The sequence below is a fragment of the Erinaceus europaeus genome, chromosome X (genome assembly GCF_950295315.1).
Source record: "Erinaceus europaeus chromosome X, mEriEur2.1, whole genome shotgun sequence".
NCBI lineage: Eukaryota > Metazoa > Chordata > Mammalia > Eulipotyphla > Erinaceidae > Erinaceus > Erinaceus europaeus.
The window spans coordinates 118,742,509-118,757,469 of NC_080185.1; the positions used below are offsets into that span (position 1 = coordinate 118,742,509).

The window sequence follows — 14,961 nt, forward strand, 5'->3', positions numbered from 1 at the left end:
CCAACTTCAAAGGCCCATTTATCCCTCATCTGCATTCAACCCAGAGCTTAACAAAGAAGGAACTACCAGGGAGCTGCTTGCTTTCAATCACAGGGGGACCGCAGTGCTCCAGGTGGGGTGGGCCTGGCAATCACATCAGTCAGTGCAAAATCTGCATTTTATTAAAGACATCTGGGAAGATCCATTCAAAAATACATTGTGCTCAGTAAAAATTAACCATTTCATGCTGATAATTAAGGTTACACGGAATAGATATTTTGTATAGTATTTACAGCAACGATAGAAATTTGTACAGAAGTTTAGAATGGAATACATGCCAGAAAAAACTTGATTAAGATGTACCAACACATGATACAAAGTTATATAAACACTTTACAAATGGTTCATAATTAGCTTGTGAAGAATTTGAATATTCAACACTTTAAAGTTAGTTTGGATTCAAAAATTAAAAAGGTTAACACTATGTCACATCCTTGCCACAGTAAAAAGTATGGAATTACACTTGGTATTATGGATTATAAAGTCTGTGAAATTAAGAATGTCTACTGACTCTTCAACTACCACAAATTTGGATGTTACAGCACTCTGGCTTATCATAGTTTTGTTTTCGTGCATAAGCACGGTCTCAAAGTCACCCTGCTCCGTGTCTTTCCAAACATCCCCTTCAAACTTACTAGAGATTGAAGAAGATCAGAATAGGTTTTCTAAGTATATACAGAATAACAACTACCTGAATTCAAAATGGCACAAAGTAATTCTTGGAGATAGGAGTTAGGTAGGGGTAACTATTTTGTTTGGTTTAACTGTTTGTTAGTCAATCCAAGAGTTAACAATGAGAACTGACTGGTTTGCAATCACAGCATCACCCCTCCAGCCTGACTCAGTGACCAAAGAGGAAACACAGAGAAGGAAGTAGACTGTGGGATGACTGGAATTGAGTGTTTCGCTCTGGTGAAAATGGATTTCACACAGGCTTTTTTTTTTTTTTTGTTAATGCTTTCCATTTTGGAAAATCTAAGCCGTGGTGGAGGACTTTGAAGTTCTCCAGAGGGGAAAGCATCATTCTGGCTTTCTCTCCTGGAAACTCTTGAGTGTTTGGTAACTAGGACTTTCGACAAAACTCAAGCGATAAACATTTTCATGCCCCAACAGGGACAAAAGTCAAGGCATCTACCTTTGCTATTCCTGGGTTTTGTCCGATTTACCCTGAAACAGAGCACTAGGACAAGCTTGTCTACGCCTGAAACAAACTGGGATAGGCTTTTGGGAAAGTAAAATCCCAAACCAAAAGAAGTCCTGAGGAATTCTTAGCAGTCTGTCAAACACAGAAGGGATAGAAGAACAGATAAGGCCTCTTTCTCCCTGACACTCTGTGCTGGAAGAGTAGCGAACAAGGCAACTTCTAATCTGCATACAACATGGAGACCAATTTTTTTTTTTTTTTTTTTTTTGTTAAGATTCCAAAGGAGGATCAAAATAGGAACCGAGGATCAAAATAAGACCCAAGGATCAGATGGGGTTCTGAGAGCTCACTAAACCTCATGGGTACTGAAGGGCCTTAGAAATAAATGAAACCAGTTGCACCGCCACAATTCTGCTGACCCTAGAAAATTGACGTGCAGACTGTTAAAACTTTCTTTTTTTTTTCCCCTGGGAAAAAAAAAAAAGACATAGCTCCCTCAAAGTTGGGAGTGAACAGTCAATGAGTGAAAATACACATCGAATCTCTACGGGGCAAACACAGAGGTGCCTGGAGAGGATAAAGTTAGAGTCAGGACCAGGCCTAACGCTGAGCGGTGAACGAACACAGCACGATAAGAGATGAGGATTCACAGTCATTGATTTGGCACGAAAGTCTACGATCATTTATAGTACGTTCAATTAAAAAAGAAGAAAGAATAGGATAGGGCAACAGGCCAGAGCTTTCCAGCCACCTCACTTTTGCCACAGGGTGTGTATTATACAGACAGACGGGGAACTCGTCAGTCATGACTTTGTCATCTTGCATTGCATTTTACTCATGGCTTCTAAGATACAATGCTTGGCCCAGCTGAAGGAGATCTCAGGATTGTCTCTATCTCAGTGGGTCAAGGTGCAAAAGTAAGAAATTAGAACCACTTACGAGGTTTTGTTTTGCAAGGTGGTCCTCGGTGTCTCTGACCGAAACTGCTTGCGAGGTTCTGGCCCTGGGGGTTCTATCAGGACTCTGTCTGCGGCCCCTTTGAAAGAAATCTTTTTTTTTAATTTAAACTATAAATAAGTCTTATCTGCCTACACTCTTTATTAGTGATGAGCCAGGAGGTGAAGCAATACACAGTTCTCTGACTTGGTTCAGTGTCTCACGCCCCACCCCCAGTTCACAAAAGTTTGAGTTGTGTGGACCTCCGAGCTCCTATGGAGTTCACCCTCCCACTCTTAACTAACGCAGGAGGTGAGGACCTTCTAGGTAGGAAAGCAGTGTTCTTCAGACACTGTGGTCTGACCAGGAGAGAGTATGCAGACTTCAGAGTCTCGGCTGAGCTCTAGGAATAAATCCCAATGAGCCACTGCCCTTGCTCGACAAGTTGGGTGACCACCAGGAACTAGAGCCTTCTATGCACTTGAAAGGCAATTGTCTGGCCTCTTTGAAAGAATTGTACACTTATGAGTTTTTCTCATTACAGAGCTAGAAGAAAAATAAATGGCTCCCCCCCCCCCATTTACTCTAATAACTAGTTTAAGAAGTGAGGATACTAAGATGTGAACTACGAGGTGCTGGGAAGGGAGGAGGCAGGGGTAGTGTTTCCTAGTGAAGTCCACTAGTTTTCAGATTAGGAACATGCTAAACTGGCTAACTCTACAATCACAACATACTTTATAATACAGGACGTGGCTAGGAACTAATCAGCACAGCTCGGAGCTGAGAATGAGAGCGTGACTGCATATGGTGAATCTTAAAGCAGGTTTGAAAACAGATTTATACCCAAAGCATACAGCACAAATAATCTCAAAACAGCCACAATCATAACTACCAATAAGGAGATGTGGTTTTTTGTTTTTTTTTTGCTTATAATTGGTCTGTCATATGCCAATATTCTTAAAGAGCTGTTAGATGACTTGAATAAAAACATTTGTTTTTTTTTTGGGGGGGGGAGGCACAGCTGAAAGCCATGGGTGCCTCAGAGCAGTTGGGAATAAGCATCACAATCTGCCAGGCTAGGCTGCTGCTTGATTTGAAATATAAGCCTCATGGCTCTATGTGAGATTTCCTAAGGATGCTGACCTAGAATCGAAATCTTTCCAAAACACTTAGAAAGTAACCCTGGTCTCCTCCCAAAGGATTCACCTTTTAGCAGGTCCAAGACAATGGGAACGCAAAACAGGACGGCAGAGATTCAAGCAGCACTGGAGCAGATTCTTTTAGAGCATGCAGTGAGGAAGAACTGCCAGTTGCCGTTCGGTAGCCTGGAAAGAAAAGAGCTTGGCGAGCTCTGTGGGGCTGCGTTGGTCTTTACTTAGGGTGGGGAGTGTCTTCTGGGCAGATGTCTCTGCCCACCAGAAGCCTTGCCTGCTCCCGCCCCCCATTGTGACATTGCTAACATTCTCTTTGTGACAGAGACAGCTCCCCAGCCCCCGAGCGAGAAACACTTGGGCTTGGGCTCTGGAGAGAGGCTAAGATCTCAGCTCAAGACCACACAAAGTTTAGTAACAGTTCACTTAGAACTCCTACTGAGAAGAAAACGGAGGATGGTGGTCAAGTGAAAGCAGAAAATTAGTCAAGAGTTTCTTTTCCAAAGGAGAGCAGTGGTACTGCCTTAAAGCAAAGTACACCATAAGCCGACCTTCCTTTCTTTCTGCCTCGACCTTTCTATCTTTTAGGAAGGTAGATCGCGGGTGTCATGAATTTCACTTCCTAAAGAAAAAGGCAGCCCTTTGTGCCTTTAAAACAAGTTCTTTTCTTCTATCTATCTTTTAGGAAGATAGATTGCGGCTGTCATGAATTCCACTTCCTAAAGAAAAAGACAGCCTTTTGTGCCTTTAAAACAAGTTCCTGTTACAGGTGGTGACCTTAGTGAAGCCAACAATTTATCAGCCCGAGGAAAACAACAGTTGAAAGCTAAGAGAGGGCCCATCTGATTTGAGAACCCTAGAACATTCGTTCGCCTCTGTGAGCAGAAAAACATCACATGCTAGAAATGCGGATTGTAGTTCACGTATACCTTACAGAGGGCAATAAAGTCAGCATGGATGAACGCTGAGAAAAGAGCTACCTCGAAAACATTACTTGAAAATGTTGTAGGTATTTTCTGGCTCAAATCTGGGAATGTACAAAAAGTCCCTGTGGACTCTTCATCATGTTAGGTTTACTTTGCTTTAGGTAGAAGGCAATTTATGCTAGCCCTTCTTTTGAAGAACCATCATGGATAGAAATGTTCTGCAAACATCTGAGATCCCAGTGTTAGCAAGGAGGAAAACATGGGACATCAGCCCCTAGGTGACAACGAGCCTCAAATGCCATAGCACGGCAATGTGACTGCGCAGTTCCTAAGCGCACAGCACAGTGAGAAGTCTTTCCCGAGGAAAAAAATACGTAGTTTCTGGTTTGCAAGGGGGAATACAAGGTACAGATCCAGTATGAAAAAGAAGAGTTACACACCCTTGTAGAGTCATTAGTATCCAGGCAAAAACTGCTAAAGGTCCACGTCATTGATGTAACTGAGCAGCTTCTGAGAAAAGCCGGAATCCAGAGCCACTCCAACAGTACAGAAAGGGGGAAAGAGAGAAGATAGAAAAGGAACCGAAGAGCATGCAAACTAGTGGTTTGAATCAAACTGTCTCAATGATAGTACCCAGTTGAGTTTCATTTTAGTGCCTATTACACTTGAAATTAAATAAAAAGCACCTTAAAATGACCTCTATATATAGAATCAATACACATCATTATAGCAGTTATATAAAAATGCAGTACGCACACAGTTTAAGCTTCAAAGAAACTAAGAGGTTTTCTTTTTTTTTTCCTTCTTCTTCTGTATAATGTTTATAATCATCAGAGCTATGATTCTCAAAATCTTGGGGGCAGGAGGGGGACATGACGCAGCACATTTCAGCCACAGCTGACTTGGTGCAGGGTTGGCAGCATCCTGGGACAGGTATGAAATGCGAGGAGCTTCTTCTTGGACGGGTGGGTGGGGAGCTTGACAAGTGTTATTGCTAAGAAACTATTTCTAAAAATCGAATGCTACCCTTGATGGATGATGGTATAGCAGTGCTCTCTGTCAAGAGTGGCCTAGAGACCCCGTGGCCAATGTCCTTGATGACATTTGGGAGACACTTGGGGGTTGCAGGTGATCAAATGAGGGCAAGGGAAGTACTCTTCTGATTGTGTGTGGCGAGCAGTATATGAGGACCCTATTCTAAATGGACAGTCCCAGGAAGGAAAACACGGGCACAGCAATTTGCTCTGGGTCTGGAATTGCTGCAGGAGCCTTTCCAACAACTGGAAAGCGCGATAACAAAAAAGCATCTAGAAACTACAAGTGCCATACGTGCATCTCACGTTCCACCAGCCAAGAGTCTCTGGACCGGGACTCAGGATTCAGGAACCTTGAGCTGGTATGCAAGATCTGCAGACAGGGGCCCCGTGTGACCCTGAAACTAGGAATATTTGCTGGCAAATCTTTGGTCTACACTCTTCATTCACACAGAGGTGAAGAGCACATGCTCCCTCTCCCTGAAGACCCACGGGCCATTCTGGGTCTGTTCTCCCCTCGGGTACCAGGTACCAGGAATGGCCCTGGCTGTGAATGGCAGCCGGCCATGTGGGGCAGGGTCAAGGCCATTGGGGCGGTCATTGGCCCAGCCCACTTGCTTCCCCCGGGGGTCTGGGAGGCGCTGCTGCTTCTCACTACCAAGGATCATGCCTTGAGGCTACTGCCGGGGCCTACTGGTTGAGCAAGGTTCCTATCATTCCAGTCACATTTAGCCATGACTCTCCCTTGACTCGAAGTATAATACTCACTTCATATCACAAATGTATAAAAATATGGCAGATAGTGTCAGAACAATACTTTCTTTAAATGATTATATTTATAAAACAGACAGATATTTACCATATATATATATATATATTTGTATATAGAATAAAATACTCCTGATGCAATATATAAATGTTACTGTTTAGTTTTTATAGAAACTACTGTAGCTGTCCCACTGCTTCACAATGTTCCAAACAGCTCAAAATAATTTTACATTGAACAGAAAGGTATGATCCGAACAGTACAATATTAATTAATTATAAATAAATGTTACAAATCCTATCAAATATGGAAGTTTAGAAAACAATTTAAGACATACAGTTAGTTCATCTGCTAACCCTTCAGAGGGATACTCTTGGATTACAGTCCACCCCACGTTTTAGTCTAGGCAGACAAAAAGCTGGAGTAAGGGCATCGGTCAACACGGATATATATATATATATATATATTTTTTTTTTCTCTATCCCTTGTAAGTGCCAGTGTTCCTGACTTCCGCGGGACTGCACTAAAGCTGGAATGGGGGGTTGTGGGGTGGAGAAACTGGCAAGAACTTCATCTTCCTCAAGGGCACTCTAGCCATTGTCATGCAAGACCTGTGGGGACAGTGCCCCTAAAGAACTCCTGTGGCTCTAAGATCCCTGACTGGCATTTGCGGCTGTGAGGAGGCCCAAGGCCCCCCCTCCCCACATACAATATTGCACACACCTTCATAAAGCTGAAAAGACTGGCTCCCCTTCCCCTCCCTGGCCCTGCCCCCAGCAGCCCCTCCCCCTCCCCCTTGAGTCCCTCCACCCACCCACCCCCACCCCCAGCACACATTACAAGGCTGTCTCTTTCAAATCATTCAGATTTGGCATTCGGGACCGATTTGTTCTGTTATAAGGGTGCCCGTTTGGCCCGCTCTTGGCGCCCAGCTGTTCAGAGTAGGAAGGGCCCTCAGTGGCACCGCGGGTCACGGAGGACACATGCCAGCCAGGCTCTATCTGACCTGGCAGCTGGAGGGCTGGCCTGTTCTTGGGCGGAGGATCCTGTCGGATGTTGCTGCCACCACCCGCCGCCTGGCTCAGGGGGTGGATCCGAATTTCCGAGAAGGAGTTTTTGGCTTGCTGAGTTGGTAAGGGCTGGAAGCGGGGGTCTGCGGCCCCGGCTGGGTGACTGGAGGTTGATGAGAGATGTAACAGCTTGCGCAGGGATTTTAACGGCTGGCTCTGCAAGGCAGGAGGAGGGCACACATGGGCACATGGGCAGAATAGCGGGGGGGGGGGGGGGGAACGAGCGGGAGGGAGAGTGGCTGGGGAGAGGCCCAGCCAGTCCAGCTGCACTTTGGTTCTTTCTCACACAACCGCAAGTTTTTTTCCTCTACTGTAAAAGCCTAGAAAGCTCTAATAAATGGCAGGCTGGTGGGGCTGATCTGAGGCAAGGTCGCTCTCGAGCAACTTTGCTGTGGGACCTCACGATTCTGTCAGCAGGAAGAAGACAAAGAAAGCATTTGGCCTCAGATGGCCTGAGTCCCTCACCTCTAAATCGGGTGTGAGGGTTACCATCAAGAGGCCCATCAAAACACTGAAATTCAGAGAATTCACATGGACCAGGCCTGTGGGCTACAGCCCTAGGCTTGGGGTGATGTGGCTGCTAATCGTCAGAGTGGCTTTACTCCAAATGTCATGGTACAATGGCCAGACATTTAAAGGGATCAGAGAAACTTAAAAAATGGTGATGGCCACGAGGAACACTACGATTTGAAGGGGCCAAGAGAAACTTCTTACTTAGTGACTCCTGGGGAGCTCCTACCATGCCATTCAAAGCCTGTCCAAGAAGCCTTGTGGCCCCCATGGCACACTGCACAGAGGCTCAAGAGTGCTTTATTTTTTAATGAAATTTGTACGATAAAACCATGAGATTCCCAATGATATGAACAGCCTAGGCCTCATGGAACCAGTGAGCAATGAGAGTTAATCTGGGCATAGCTGGAGGGGGCAGCACTAGCTACAAAGAGAAATGGTCACACAAAGGTTTTTGTTTGTTTGTTTAGATCAGGACAGCACATCAGGTCCTCTAAGCTTTGAGCTCAGTTCCCACACCTGTCCAATAACCTGCACACCTAATCCCCTTCACCTCTTCTCCATGTAGGCTTTATTATGCTAGAAGCAGAAACTATAAATGGTTGGAGAAAGTCAACTGGAATTTGGGGAATCGCTGTCAGCTTCTCTCAGCAGCAGTTATGAGAATAAACAAACCTATAAAAATAGACCCACCCCCCCCCCAATCACAGGACTGTGGCCATTTAGAGACTCTAGTAACCCCACAGCCTCAGAAGGTTTCAAAGGTTGTCAGAAATTACAGTACAGAGAAATAACAGCTCTATAAAACAGTGGATTTGATCAAAACCTGAGCTTGGTTACATTATTTACTATGCTGCTTCTGGGACTTTAAAGATTCAATACTAACTTCTAATCACACTAAAGGGCACTTGCTTTAAAGGAGATAAACCTGGGGTACTGCACATTTCCTGACTGAGTTTCTGCTCATTCCCCCATGGTGGCAGATGCGTAAATGTGTCAGGTGAGGGGCCAGGATGGCTCAGTAGCTAGAGCACATGCCTTCCTGTGGGGGGGGGGGGGGGCTGAGTTTGATCCCCGTCCCCATAGGGAAGCCCCATGGATGGTGGGTTGTGCTTTGGTATCTCTTCCTGTTTCTTAAGTATATAGAGTAAAAGTATTAGGTGGGGAAGATTGATTGGAGGATTGCGTGCAGACTCTCACTTCATTCCCTAGAGTCTCTTTAAAAAACAAAACAAAACAAGGGTTGGAAAGATAGCTCGGACCCCGCTCCCTTGTGCCTCCACTGGAGAAAGCTGTGGTGCTGTGGTGGCTTTCTCTCTCCTTCACTCTTCCTATCTAGAGCTGTGAGGCTTCAGTGATGGGGGAAAGAAAGAATAAAAATACCAAAAACCAAATCAAAATACAAACCAACAATACTGTTGAATCATGAGTAGCAACTGATACACTGCTAGTCAGTCTTCTATCAAACATAGTAGATTCCTGAAGCTCACATACTGTTTCGAGAAAGCTAATGATCTCTGCCTTTCAGATGAAACTTTAGTCTTCAAGCTACCTGGTCTCACCTTCCCCTACGTTTTAGGCACACCTCATTTTTTTAAAAAAAATTTTATATTTATTTATTTCCCCTTTTGTTGCCCTTGTTGTTTTTTTGTTGTTGTAGTTATTATTGTTGTAGTTATTGATGTCGTCGTTGTTGGATAGGACAGAGAGAAATGGAGAGAGGAGGGGAAGACAGAGAGGGGGAGAGAAAGACAGACACCTGCAGACCTGCTTCACCGCCTGTAAAGCGACTCCCCTGCAGGTGGGAAGCCGGGGGCTCGAACCGGGATCCTTACGCTGGTCGGTCCTTGCGCTTTGCGCCAAGTGCGCTTAACCTGCTGTGCTACCGTCCGACTCCCCACACCTCAGTTTTCACCAGGAGCTACAGATGAGTTTTCTTTCTCTCCTTGGCTGCAGTTATTTGTGGGCTGGAGCCAAATCTTGATCAGCCCCCCTCCCCCTGGCCAGTGAAAGCTAATGGTCAGTGAAAGCTAATGGGAGCTCACTCCAGCCCACCCCTCTAGCCCCACCCCAGGACATGGGCCACTGAAACAAGATCATTCTTCTGGACTGCTAAGAAGCTTCTGGTTATTGGTGAGAGTATATTCTGGATAGGCTCTTGGCCTTGGCCTCACCCTGCCCTCCCTCCGTGATTCCTGGAGAGACACAGGCACCACTCACCTGGGTTTGCAGATCAGGGATCTTCTCAGGACGCCACTCCTTGGGTCGGCTGCTGGGGGTGCTCGCTGTGTGAATGGCTTTCTGTAATGTCAGGAGGTCAGGGCCATCAGAATTGGGCACCTAGAGCAGAACATGAACACAGGCTCAGTAAGCCCACCAAGAAGCCTGACTGAGAGAGGCAACCACACCCAACAGAACAAAAGCAAATTAAATCAAACCAAACCCAAACTCACCCTCCCCTTCCCCAAAAGGGCCCAATTAAAAAAGAAAGAAAGAAAGAAAGAAAATAAAGAAACCAAAACTTTCCCCATGTTCAGGATGCAAGTAATGCTAGTTAAATTCCGCTGCCCTCTTATAATTTTCCCTGCATTAGGAAAAATTGGCAGGTGTCATGCAGCATGGTTAAAACCTCAACCCTTCAAGCATTCCCATGCTGTTAGTTTCAGTCGCTGTAAGAGAGAGCAGTTAAAGTGGGCTGTACCAGGAAGTGCCGTCGTATCCTCATTCCATATTGCAGTTAGGTTATGAACCAGTTCAATAAAACAAAAATTTGTTCCTGCTGGGAGAATGATCCAAACACTGTATTTGGTAGAGTCAAACAAGTCTAGCAGGCTTTCAAGGATAGCCAAGTGGGAAAGCCTGGCTTGACTCATAGTCCTAAGGGATGGCCCAGTAAATTCAGGCACTTTGGAAATGCTAGGAATTTGTACCACAAACTAGGTGAATGCAAACGATCGACTCATTTGATCTTGGTAACCACAGGAAGGCAATGTCAAATGCCAGGCAAGAGCTTTGGCTTTAAATTAAGTGATTGGCAAAAGCTAGAGCCAGGCAAGGAAAGAGCAAATTACCAACTAGCAGAAGCGGTTTTTTCATGGAGCCTGCAAGCTCGCTCAATTTGATCAATTCAACTTGGTTTTCAAGAGACAAACTGCCAAACCAAGTGGTAACAAACTTTGTGAGCCAAACGAAATGGCATTTGTTAACTGTAAATGCTAGTCGGATTCTTTACAGGATATAAGGGACTTTGTGAATGCTTTCTGCCAAGAACTGGCTACTCAGACAATCCAAACTAGCCTTTCACCAGTTTGTTTCATAGCCTTTTATGCTTCGACCTCGAGTTATTTGAAAAATCCAGGATGGTAAAGAATTTATATTTCAGTGAATTTATGGAACTGGCTCAGGCACTTAACTAGCATAAAGAGAATATGACCCCATGAAAATAAAAGACATGCTGTTGTCATCAGTAAAACAAGTTTACTGGAGCGGTTTTCAGGGCTACTAGATGTAAAAGTGGGTACCATGGGTGGAGTGACTACAGGAAGCTTTTTCAAAGAAGAACTATGCTTTAAATGATTCTTTGAATTAAAAAGAGGAAAGAGGGATTTCTTGATGCTTGGATTCTCCCCGTTGGTGGACTCTGTCTGCAACATAAGATACAAATAAGCTAATTGAAAAAAAAAAGTAAGAGAAAAAGTGTTTTTCTTGTACTCCTTTGAAAGCCTTCAGACCATTCAATCTTTTTTTTTTTTTAATTTTTATTTATTTTCCCTTTTGTTGCCTTTGTTGTCTTTTTATTGTTGTTGTAGTTGATGTCATTGTTGTTAGATAGGAAAGAGAGAAGTGGAGAGAGGGAGGGGAAGACAGAGAGGGGGAGAGAAAGATAGACACCTGCAGACCTGCTTCACCGCCTGTGAAGCGACTCCCCTGCAGGTGGGGAGCCAGGGGCTTGAACCGGGATCCTTTGGGTCCTTGTGCTTTGCGCCACGTGCACTTAACCCGCTGCGCTACCACCTGACTCCCTAGACCATTCACTCTTTACAGTAGTCACTGAAAGAATCTCTGTGCTGTGTGTGCCTCTAGAGAGATTCTGTTCCATTTCTCACCTGGACAGGAAGATGCAAACCATGTAAATTCAAGACATGCCCAAACTTCTCCAAATACAAAGAACATGTATGTGGTCAGGGTCCATACTACAGTAGGAATATCTACACACATCCATTCACGTTCAGCTTGCAAATTTTTCTGGTTTAGTTACTATCCGGACTACACTGTTGTAGTGAACTGTGTTTAAATAGCTATTGGTGAACTTGAATCTCTTCCTAATGCTAGAGAATTTCACTAGCCAAACAAGCCACCACTTAGTGTTACTATCAGGGAGGGGGGAAAGGGCACTACAAACCTCACTTGGAAAAGCGATCTCATACTGCAGTACACTACCATCAAGTCAGAGGCTGAGTTCTGGGCAGTTAGAAATTTCGATCTCTTGTGTCCATCTGGCACAATTCAGAATAGGGGTTTTCAAAGTGAAGAAACAGAAAGTTCAGTCTATAAACAGAGGATCATGACCAGCTGACTAACTAGGGTACAATTACCAAGTTGGCAAGGTTACTGTGTGCTCTGAGGGTTTATTTAACTCTTTGGATGTGCAACTGAAGCCAGATTTCCCAGGGCAGCTTCCAAGCTTGCTTGAGTTGAAGCCGGCACCTTTACAATACAAAATCATGTGGGAGGTGGCGGTGGCACCTCCCCCCCTCCCCCCCACTTTGGAGATCTGGCACTGTTCAGGATGTCTCTTATGGTGTGAGCGTGAAGACATCGGTATAAAGTGTCCTGTAGGGTTTCCTGTGGTGGGAGGCTCACAAAGAGTCTAGCTGGGATTGGTAACGAGGCCAGGGACAAGTTTCCAGGAAACAGTGGCTGAAAGTGGAAAGGAGTGAGTCTTGCCTGCTCTCTGGGAGGACTTCCCTCTAGTTTTCCCAACAGACTGTGACTTGGGAGAGCTACAACTCACTGTTATCACCGAAAAAAGCAGTTAAGAACTGATTTAGGGAAGTCAGGCTGTGGCGCAGTGGGTTAAGCGCACGGGTGGTACGAAGTACAAGGGCTGGCACAAGGACCCCGGTTCGAGACCCAGGCTCCCCACCTGCAGGGGAGTCGCTTCACTTCACAAGCGGTGAAGCAGGTCTGCAGGTGTCTATCCTTCTCTCCCCTTCTCTGTCTTCCCCATCTCTCTCCATTTCTCTCTGTTTTATCCAACAACAACAACATCAATAATTACAACAATAAAACAACAAAGTCAACAGAAGGGAAAAAAATAAATATTAAAAAAATTTATTATTTAAAAAAAGAGTCGATTTAGGACCCACCAAGCCTTTAAAAGTATTCTGCTGCCAGACTTATTTCTTTCTTTTTAAATTTATTTATAAAATAAAAAATATCAACAAAGGCATAGGATGAGGGGTACAATCCCATACAATTCCCACTACCAGAGTTCCGTATCCCATCTCCTCCCTTAAAATCTTTCCTATTCTTTATCTCTCTGGGAGAATTTCTGCTAAATGCTCATCCGAAGAAGGCAGAGTTCAAGCAATGTTGGGATCAAGTGCCTGAGGCCTGGTGTCAGGATATCTTTTGGAATCAGACTCTAGGTACTGAAGTCCTTACAATGATTTTTCCTTTTAATTAAAAAAAAAAACACAAAAAAAACAGAGATGCAAGGAGTCTTTGGTTTGGAAGGCCTGAGGCATTGTGCTATATATAGTCTTTTTTTTTTTTGCACTGACTTTACATGTCAGAATGAAATATCTGAAAACGGTAAAAATAGTAAGGCGAAGAGGAGAGAGTGTTAGGAAATGGTAATTTTCTTATTTTTCCTTACTTATATTTAAGCATCTAGAATCTGAATCAAATTCTTAGTAAGAGTCAATGTATGATCTCCATTCAGGTCACAGTGAGCCAACAAAGGTTTAGGTGGAATGGCAGATGTCACAAGCTAAATCTGTACACAAAAACACCTCCAACTCCTTGGCTCCTGCTATGTTCTTCCAGTCAGTTCACAATGGCTAAAGACTCGAGGCTATGAACAAAAAACCCTTGAAATAGACATGATGGTAATTAGGAGGAGGTAGTCTAAGCTTAATTTCACAATCAAGAATTGTATTCTGGGAGTCAGGCGGTAGCGCAGCAGGTTAAGCACAGGTGGCACAAAGTGCAAGAACCGGCTCAAGGATCCCGGTTCGAGCCTCCAGCTCCCCACCTGCAGGGGAGTCGCATCACAGGCGGTGAAGCAGGTCTGCAGGTGTCTATCTTTCTCTCCCCACCTCTGTCTTCCCCTCCTCTCTCCATTTCTATCTGTCTTATCCAACAACAATGACATCAATCATAACTACAATAATAAAACAACAAAGGCAACAAAAGGGAATAAATATTTAAAAAATTAAAAAAAGAATTAAATTCTATACTTAATGATGAATGTATTTTATACTTAATGATACTTACTTTTAATCGTCTATTTTGTTCATCTAATCTAACAAGTGTAGTTTTGTGAGTGGCATTTTGACTTGACATTCTCTTTAAAGTGAGTTTCAATTACAGATAGTGTATTTTCTTTTTAAATGAATATTTCATGAATACTATGCAGCTGTTAAAGTGAAAATAAAATTTGTGTAGTAGCACAGTGCATGTTTATATGTGTGATAGATACTAGAAGCTAGAATACAGCATTTATTATTTAATATTATTTAACAACCCCCCTCCCCCCAAAATATATGTACGCTCAGGCTAAAAAAACAGAGGGCAACCTACCAAAATCCTGACACCTGTTGTAGGGCAGTAAGATTAGAAATGATCATCCCCTCCCCTCAGTTTCTTCAGTAATGAGCTCATATACATCTTCTAATGAAATATACTTAACAAACCAGAAAGTGAAACAATAGCCTAGACAAATAATCTAGGAAGGCCTTTAGTAATATTTCCAGGAAAATTTGTCATTAAAAATCCTTCAGGTATCATATATTCTGCTACTACCATCTATCTGTCTCATCTTTACTTACCATTCAGTCACCGTCCTAGAATTTTCACCATGGAAAGGAATCTGAAATATTGAGTCTAATCTACTCATCTTACAGGTGAATTTAAAGAAGTCTGTTGGGATAGGCCATTTGGATCATGTCTTTTTTCCTTCTTAATGAATTGAAAGTCAAAACTAGTATAGTCATGGGCCCTTTGGAATATACCTAAAAGAGACCTACTAGCTATTTCCAAAACGGAGACCCCAAATCTTCATCAGCAATATTCCAGCCTTTAGGTTCATGATTAATCAACACTAATCAGTCAATGTATGGCTTTATATGTTAACTCTTTCTCAGCCACCAGGTTCCAGA

General features: G+C 43.8%; 1 protein-coding gene across 4 annotated transcripts in view; it reads right to left on the minus strand.

Moving 5' to 3' along the window:
- Positions 1-139: 139 nt before the first annotated feature.
- The window catches only part of CDKL5 (cyclin dependent kinase like 5), a 211,206-nt gene continuing 196,384 nt past the window's right edge, over positions 140-14,961 (minus strand). For 2 of the 4 annotated variants that reach the window (XR_009547502.1, XR_009547503.1), the window contains 3 exons: positions 9,797-9,916; positions 3,326-7,222; positions 140-2,219 (listed from right to left, as the gene is read on the minus strand). Coding sequence is in view for 1 of the 4 variants with exons in the window: in XM_060182954.1 (XP_060038937.1) it covers positions 3,329-3,444; positions 7,003-7,222; positions 9,797-9,916; positions 11,098-11,220 (579 nt within the window). In the remaining 3 variants the exon portion in view is untranslated. Of the gene's footprint in view, positions 2,220-3,325; positions 7,223-9,796; positions 9,917-11,097; positions 11,221-14,961 lie in introns of all 4 variants that reach the window. The other 2 variants (XM_060182954.1, XR_009547501.1) reach the window with 2 other exon arrangements.